Source organism: Pan paniscus, chromosome 20 (genome assembly GCF_029289425.2).
Source record: "Pan paniscus chromosome 20, NHGRI_mPanPan1-v2.0_pri, whole genome shotgun sequence".
NCBI lineage: Eukaryota > Metazoa > Chordata > Mammalia > Primates > Hominidae > Pan > Pan paniscus.
The window spans coordinates 19442028-19450963 of NC_073269.2; the positions used below are offsets into that span (position 1 = coordinate 19442028).

General features: G+C 53.7%; 1 protein-coding gene across 1 annotated transcript; it reads right to left on the reverse strand.

The window, feature by feature from the left end:
- Positions 1 to 2548: 2548 nt before the first annotated feature.
- On the reverse strand, positions 2549 to 6346 carry DNAJB1 (DnaJ heat shock protein family (Hsp40) member B1). The gene is made up of 3 exons (XM_034946244.3): positions 5932 to 6346; positions 4247 to 4827; positions 2549 to 3950 (listed from the first exon to the last, which is right to left on the reverse strand). The coding sequence occupies exons 1-3, from the start codon at positions 6140 to 6142 to the stop codon at positions 3720 to 3722; spliced, it is 1023 nt and encodes a 340-aa protein (XP_034802135.1). The 5' UTR covers positions 6143 to 6346; the 3' UTR covers positions 2549 to 3719.
- Positions 6347 to 8936: the final 2590 nt, after the last annotated feature.

The window sequence follows — 8936 nt, forward strand, 5'->3', positions numbered from 1 at the left end:
CTAGGCGACAGAGCAAGACTCCATCCCCACCCCCAAAAAAGTTAACATATCAACAAATCATCTCTACAAAAATTAGACAAATTGGCTGGTTGTGGTGTGGAGTGCCTGTGGTCCTAGCTACTCAAGAGGTTGAGAGGCAGGAGGATTGCTTCAGCCCAGGAGTTTGAGGCTGCAGTGAGCTATGATCCTACCACTGCACTCCAGCCTGGACAACAGAGTGAAATCCTGTCTTCAAAAAAAGAAATAAAAAAAAAAAGCCTGAGTGCGGTGGCTCACACCTGTAATCCCAGCACTTTGTGAGGCCGAGGGGGCGCCGATCACTTGAGGTCAGGAGTTTGAGGCCAGCCTGGCCAACATGGTGAAACCCCATCTCTATACTAAGAATACAAAAATTAGCCTGGCGTGGTGGCGCACACCTGTAATCTCAGCTACTTGGAAGGCTGAGAATTGCTTGAACCTGGAAGGTGGAGATCGCAGTGAGCCGAGATCGCACCACCGCGCTCCAGCTTGGATAGAGCGAGACTCTGTCTGAAAAAAAAAAAAAAAAAAAAACAAGCACAAGACTTTGGGGAAAGTTTGCACGTGGGTGCACCAGATATCTGGCCAAGATAGACAAGCCGAGTAGTGGCCTTTGAGCAAAAAAATGCATGTGTGAAAGGCCTTTGGGTCCTTTTACCACCAAGATTTTCCCCTCAAAATCCCACCGTCCCACTCCTCACACTGCTACCCGGTAGGTTGCTTGGCCGTGTTTTTTGTGAAGTTCCCAGAACTGTATATACCTCAAGGCTTCGTGCACCTTTGTTTGTGACACTTTAGTATGAAGTTCACAGGGACTTGGTGTATAATGGAGACTTGGGGGTGGGGATGGCAGCCCTGGGATTTGTGTCACCAATGAGGTCAGGTCAGTTCCGCAATAAATGTGACCTTGGCGTGTGGGATACTTTGGTAAACATCTCTTAGCTCTGATATTCCAGGGTCACCTTCTGATTGGGCTGGCGTCTCCTGGCTTAATGTGGCTGCTCTTCAAAGTCACCCCTGCAATGTCTTTAGGGAAAAGCCCTCTAGACTTGACTTGTCCAACAGTTGCCACTGGCCACATACATGCGTGGCTGCTAAGCAACTGAAGTGTGGCAGGACTGAGGAACTGATTCTAATTTTATTGAATTTGTAAGATGTTTACATAAACTGTATATAGAACGTTCTAGTCATTGCAGAAAGTTCTCCTGGACTGGCAGGGCTGCCCCTAGCCTGTTTTCAGCGCTTCAACTGTTTCAGTGGGAAGGGAAAGCAACTCTTAGCTTGACACTTTTTTGTGAGACACAGCCTCGCTCTGTCACCCAGGCTGGAGTGCAGTGGTGGGATCTTTGCTCACTGCAACCTCTGCCTCCCATGTTCAAGTGATTCTCCTGCCTCAGCCTCCTGAGTAAATGGGACTACAGGTACGTGCACCAGGCCTGGCTTTTTGTTTTAATAGAGACGGGGTTTCACCATGTTGGCCAGGCTGGTCTGAAACTCCTGACCTCAGGTGATCTGCCCGCCTTGGCCTCCCAAAGTGCTGGGATTACAGGTGTGAGCCACTGCGTCTGGCCCAGTTTGACTTTTGGATACTGTGTTTTAGTTTTTTTTTCTTGAGACAGGGTCTCACTTTGTCACCCAGGCTGGAGTGCAGTGGCACAAACACAGCTTGCTGCTGCCTCCACCTCTTGGGCTCAATTGATCCTCCTGCCTCAGTCCCATAAATAGCTGGCCCTACAGGTGTACGCTGCCATCCCTGGCTGAATTTTTAAATTTTGTAGAGATGGGGTTTCACAATGTTGTCTAGGCTGGTCTCAAACTCCTGAGCTCAAGGGATCTACCCACCTTGGCCTCCCAAAGTACTGGGATTACATGCCTGAGCCACTGCTCCTGGTCTATATACAGTGTTTCCACTTTAGAACATTTTGTAACAAAGCAGCAATACATTGTTTTAAGCCTGAGTAATTACTTTGTAATAAAACCAGTTATTTTAAAGAAAGTTACAAAGTAAAAGCAACTTTAGTAGCCTGCAAATAAAGCCAAGGCAGGAAATGGGTCTTCTCTACAGTGGGGCTAGTCCTGGGCAGGACCTTGAGCTCCGGTTTGGCCAGCCTTCAGGACGCCCAGCCCGTTCTAGCAGGGAAGGAGTGATAAGGAATTAAGAGGCCAGACCCTGGGTTGGCCCCTTGGCCCCAGAGCCAAGGTCTGCTGAAAAAGCCAGGGACCCTGAAGAAAGGCAGAATTAGGAGCCAGACCCTGCCTCTCCCCACCGCTACTTTGACTCCAACCTTCATCAAAAAATGATCCCCAAGGCCACTGTGCTTGGGTCTCTGGTTTTTTGGACCCCGAGTCTGGGTGGAAGTTCTCCAACCCACTTATGGCTGAGGAAGGGAGACTTATCTTTCCCTTGCAGGGCACTTGCCTCTTGCCCATCCCACCCTCTCACCTTGATTGCATTTGGAGGGATGCCCAGCTCCCCACTCCACCCCCAAAACCAGCAGAACCCTCAAACAGAGTCACAGGACCGCTCCCCTGAAGTTTAGCATCAGTCTTTAATGCTGTCGCACTTCATTGACAAGTCACACACTTTGGTCTCATGTTGGCAGTGGCAACTTACAATGAGTCTAAAGGTCTGAGCACCGGACTGGCCTCCAGGGAACAGACATTTGTTCCAACTCCCCTTCCCTCCCCAAGATTTCTTCAGAATTCCATTATGGCCCTATACAGAGAGCACTGGCTGCCGGGGACAGGTTTTGAGTGTACACCAACTATACATGGAATTATAAAAACATATTTACAGACGTTCCACAGTGCTCCTGTAATCAGAAGCAAAGACCCTTTTATCAAAAGGGATTGTATCTAGGGCTGTGCAAAATTCAAAAGGATCAGATCCCTTTGAAAGAGTCCATAGTCCATGAAACAAAAAATTACCTGGGCCACTGGTAAGCCCCACGTGTGCCAAGATTGCCTTACAGAAATGTAAAGAGTGTGACCCACAAAGTGAGGACATTCAGCTTCACTGGAGCCAGAGGTCAGGAAGGCCCCTTGCTGGGGCCAGGCTCCCAGACCGTCAAGGGAGAGGTGGCTGCACTTGCTGGAGTCACTCACTGGAGGCTGGCTCCCTTGGTCCTGCTGGAACGAGAGGTATTGCTTGTGGACGCCAACCAGGCAGTTCTGCAGGAATAGTTTAGGTTCTCAATTTGAGATGGCCAAAGAGAAGACAGAATTCTCCAGGAGAAGAGCAAGACATGGGAGACAAATACAGAATAAAGCACAAACTGATCACACAACAGAAAAGGAGGAGTGTACAGGGTCTGGGAATCAAGACAGCAGGTTGACATTATCTACCAGCCAGAAGCAAAAAGACACAGAGGGATCAAGTCCAGCTGCTGGTCTGCCTCTCACCCCTGGCCAGGGAATGGAGGTGGATGTGGGCCCATCCCGGGAGGGCTGCCGGACCCAGTGGGGCAGACTGGAATGCCTTTTCCTGCTGTTCCCACCACCTGATGCCCTATAGCTCGAAAAACCACTGAAGTCTAGTGTGCGACTTTGAAAGACTGTAATATATGCTCTGGAAAACATTCAGCAGTACGAAAGCCCTCCCTGGGCCCTCCCACCCTCTCATGGTCCACAACTGGTAGAAAGGTCCAGAAATCCTTGAGCTCTGGAAAGGTCCCTGGTCAGTCCTTGGGGAGCTCAGATAGCTATATTGGAAGAACCTGCTCAAGTACGGTTCTTGATGTCTGGGGAATCCTTTCGGGGAAGATCACTTCAAACTCAATAATGAGGTCCCCACGTTTCTCGGGTGTTTTGGGGAGGGGGAGGCCTTCTCCAGGAACTTTTCGCCGCATGCCAGGCCTGATGACATCTTTGAATACGACGGGTATCGTCCTGCCGTCCAGAGTGGGGACGTTCACTGTGCAGCCACACAGAGCCTTGAAAAGCAAAGGGACAGCATTAGATGGAAGCTGGCTCAAGAGGCTCAGCTCGTGCCCAGAGGCCATCTGCCATGGAGTAAGACCCATCAGGCCTCTGCAGCCAAGACCTGGCCCCCAAATCTACACGTCCCCACCATGAAAGCTCCAGAACAGCGCCCTGGTCAGTCCTGTTCACTGTTGTGCCCCAAGCCTGGCACGCACCACATACCCCAACACATTTGTTCAGCAAATACTAAACTGCTTCAAAAAGCAGCCATCGCCCTCTACAGACACCGCCCCACCTGGCACCTTACCTCCCGGAGGCTGATCCTGGCAGGATAAATGACATCAGAGCCATCTCTCTTAAAGATATTGTGGGGCTTGTCCTTTAAAACAAAGACGATATCAGCTGGAATGTTGTTGGAGGTCTGGTCTCCTTCCTTGGGGAAAGTGATTTTGGTCCCTTCTTTCCACCCCTTCTTCACTTCGATGGTCAATATTTTGTCTTCGTTTCGAATGCTCTTTCCGTCGGGGTTTAGCCGCTTGTGGGAGATTTTCATCTTCTTGGTACAGCCGCTGTAGATCTCTTCAAGGGAGACTCGAAGGTCGTGGGTGACTGGGGGATCTTGCTTCTTTCGGGCGGGCTCTTGGGCAGAGCGGGAGCGGCCAAAGTTCACGTTGGTGAAGCCACCCATGCCCATAGGGAAGCCAGAGAATGGGTCATCAATGTCCATGCCTTCCTCCCCGTTCCGCTGCCCAAAAAAGGTGTCAAAGGGATTTCTGCCACCGAAGAACTCAGCAAACATGGCATGAGGGTCTCCATGGAATGTGTAGCTGAAAGAGGTACCATTGGCACCACCGCCGCTACCGCCACTGGGGCCACTGCCCTTTAGGCCTGAAAAGCAGATTTAGAAGCAGTCAGATGGCTGAACAGCAGACTCTCTCTCGAGCTTCCCTTACAGGGGGAAACAGCTTGGAAGCCATGGGGGAGGAACTTTTTTGTCTGTCAGGGGAGAGCAAGGAAGAACCCCAAGTTTCTACCTCTCACTGCAACAGCAGAGACGCCCCCCAACCAACAGTATTTCCGCGTAGCCTGACAGTGGAAAAAGACTCATGCGGTTAGGTGTTCACCTCCAGGTGCCACCTAGGCCCTGCCACTCCTGGACTGACCCATCCTCCTGGCAACATCACCAAGAGATGGCTAAAGACACATGGTCCAGGGTCGGCTTTCAGTAAGAGTTTACTCTCAACATTTTAGGGCTAATGGTGTGTAGGAAAAGTAGAAATAAGAAATAAATAAATAAATAAATAAATAAATAGGGAGTTTTTAAATCCTCACACATTAGCATTCACTGCCACCATCCTTGCACAAAAAGTCAGCTCCAGATCAAGCCCAGAAGCCAGCCTGAATCATCAACGGGCACAGGGACAAAAAGCCCTGCTCTCCTTCCCCTCCGAGGCGGCCCCGCTCTCCGGACCTGGGCGGCCGCTGCCTCCTGCGTGCCCTGCCGGGGCCAGGTCATCACTTCCCGGGAATTATCCCAACCCAGCCCCCAAGCCCACGAACGGGGTCGGCTCCTGCATTCACAGCCCCTCGCCCCGCAGCTGAGCCGGAGGCGCCGCCCTGCGGACCCCGGCGGCCGAGCCCAGGTGAGCTCGGGTCCGCAGCGGGCTCCGCCGCGCCGTCCCCGTCGTCACCCCCGGCTCCCCCACCCCCCTGCACCGCACCCCGGGGCTGCTCGGGGCCGCGGGAGGAGGCGCCCGGGGAGGGGCTGCCCCAGACATGCTAGAAGCTTCTGGGCGAGCGGCTGGGCCAAGGATCCTCCTCCCACCGCGCGGCCGCCAATCCGAGGGCGGAGGCCCGCGAGGCCGGAGGGCGGGGCAGCTCGGCCCCACGGCCCGGGGCGTCCTCCCCGGGGGGCCGCCGAGAGGGGCCAGCCTGCCTCAGTTTCCCTGTCTGTCAAAAGGCGGGGCCGCGCCCCTGGCCGCGAGCACACACCTTCCTCCCCGTAGCGGTCGAAGATCTCGCGCTTGCGCGGGTCGCTGAGCACATCGTAGGCCTCGGCGATCTCCTTGAACTTCTCCTCGGCGCCGGGCTCCTTGTTCTTGTCCGGGTGGTAGCGCAGCGCCTGGCGGCGGTAGGCCCGCTTGATCTCCTCGTCCGACGCGCCGCGGGCCAGGCCCAGCGTCTGGTAGTAGTCTTTACCCATGACCCCCTCCTGCGGCCCGCCGACCCGCTGTCGCCGTCCCCCGGCTCCGCCGCCGACCAGTCCCGGACTCTATATACCCGTCCGGCGGAAGCTTCCAGAGCCCGCCAGCCCCCTCCAGAACCTTCCGCCCCGCCCCCCCCGCGGCGCCGGCCAATCGCCGCCGCCCCTTCAGGGACACGCGACATCCGGGGCGGGGCCTCGCCGTCAACGGCCGCCCGCGCGGGGCCACGCCCCCTCCCGCTCCGCCCTCGGCAACGCCTCCCCGCGGCGCGCGCGCACAGGTCGGAGGAGGCCCCGCCCACCTTTCGGGACGAGCCAATCGCGACCTTCTTTCACTCTCTACGCGGCCCCAGCTACCCTGCGTCCCGCCCTCCGCCTGGGTCAGTAGGTCGGGAGCCACAGCGAACTTGCTGTTCCAGGAAGGGGTGGGGCCTGGGACTACCCAGACCTTTCCCCGGGAGGCGATGAACCTGCTCGCCGTTGTCTCGTGGGGCCTGCGGTGGGCTCCCGCCCGGTGACGCCGGACGAACTACCTAACCTGTGTCTGCCTAACCCAGGGGCCCCCTTCTATCTACAACATGGCAATAAGAGAACCTATCAGGCCGGGCGCGGAGCCTCACGCCTGTAATCCCATCACTTCCTGAGGCCAAGACAGGAGGATCTCTTGAGCCTAGGAGTTGGAGACCAGCCTAGGCAACATAAGGAGACTCCGTTTCTATTTAAGATTAACAAACAGGCCGGGCGCGGTGGCTCACGCCTGTAATCCCAGCATTTTGGGAGGCCGAGGCGGGCGGATCACTTGAGGTCAGGAGTTCGAGACCAGCCTGGCCAACATGGTGAAACCCCATCTCTGCTAAAAATATAAAAATTACCCGGGCGTTGGTGGCACGGACCTGTAATCCCAGCTACTCAGGAGATTGAGGCCTGAGAATAGCTTGAATCGGGGAGGCGGAGGTTGCAGTGAGCCGAGATCCGGCCGTTGCACTCCAGCCTCGGCAACAGAGCGAGACTCCGTCTCATAAATAAATAAAATAAGTAAAATAAAGTAAAATGAACAAAAAACCCACCAGCGCTATTCTCCCAACCGTGGGGAGAAGGATTTTGGGACGGAAGACTGCCTCTGTTCTCATCTCCTAAAGCAGGGTGAGGATCTGGATGGAAGCGCATCTCCCAAGGTCCTCCCAGTCCCGCCTTCTTCCCTTTACTGCCCTCTCAAGATCACTTGCCGCTAAATTTGAAATTTATCTTGTTTCTTGGCTTTCAATGTGTCTTCCCTCCCAGTCTGACATCGCCACCTGGGCAGGGGCCAGGTCCTGTCTGCACTGGGTCCCCAGTGCCTGGAACGCAGTGAGAACCTCATAAATATTCCCCGTTCTTACACACGTGCTTCTTTTTCTTCCCCAACTACCTTTATAATTTGGGGGGACATAGGTGTGTCACACACCTTTCAAGGCCTCTGTTTCCTCAATTGTAGGCAACACGATCGCGTTTGGCTCTGAAAGTCTGGGGTGCCTCCGTCAAGGACAGAGCTGATGGGAAAAGGAGGCTCAGAAAGGGGTTCCACCTGGGAAGGGCCCAGGGAAGTGGGGGAGGTTCCTGGAAGAACTGCCTGGGAGGTCAGAGCCATGTAACACTGGCTCTGGAACCAGACAGCTGGGCTTCATTCCCAGCTCCAGCATTTCCCGGCTGGGTAACCTTGGGTTAGTTACTAGGCCTTTGCTGGCCTTAGCTTCCTCATCTGCACAATGAGGAATGAGGATAGCAGTTGTGCCCACATCATGAGGGCTTTGAAGTTTATATGAGTCAACATTTGCAAAGTGCTCAGAGCAGACATGGCACAAAGGAAGCATTGTCAAAGGGGTGACTAACCATTTTCTTAGTGGTGGGCTCTTCAGCCATCACCTCATTCCTGGCAGCTAAAAGATTCCAGTGACAGCTGCCCCTGGGCAGACAGGGACTCCTGAAGAAGAAGACCATCCTCCTGCCTCCTGAGGCGGGAGGATCTCTTGAGCCCAGGAATTTGAGGCTGCAGGCAGCTATGATTGTGCCACTGCACTCCAGCCTGGGTGACAGTGACACCCTCAGCCTCCCCATAAAAAAGTTACATAAATAACTATCAGGAGCATCATGGCGGATAGTTACATAAATAACTATCAGGAGCATCCAGCAGGCAGATCTGGTTCTCTTGGCCCACTCAATGATCTCTGAGGTAACTGCATCAGCAAGAACTCTGGACTAGAACTGGACAACCCGGGAGGATGGGGCTGAAATTCCCTAGACATCGAGAACCATACTTGAGCAGGGGTCCTGAAGCAATTATGGGGAGAGAGAACTTGATATTTTTAAAAAAGTTACTAGGCTGGGCACAGTGGCTCACGCCTGTCATCCCAGCATTCTGGGAAGGTGAGGTGGGAGGATCTCTCGAGGCCAGGAGTTCCAGCCTGGGCAACATAGTGAGACCCCATCTATACAAAAAATTAAAAATAAAAAAAAATAGCCGGGTGCAATGATGTGAGCCTGTAGTCCCAGCTACTCAGTGGACCAAGGTAGGAGGATAGCTTGAGCCCAGGAATTTGAGGCTGCAGTCAGCTATGATTGTGCCACTGCTCTCCAGCCTGGGTGACAGTGAGATCCTGAACCTCCCCATAAAAAAATTATATAAATAACTATCAGGAGCATTATGGGGAAAAACTCAGAGCTTGTGACTTTATAAACTAGTATTTTATAATATAAATTTAATTTAGAATTACAAGTGCAGCAGCCTCCAAAGGCTTTAACGTGGCTCTGGGTGGGC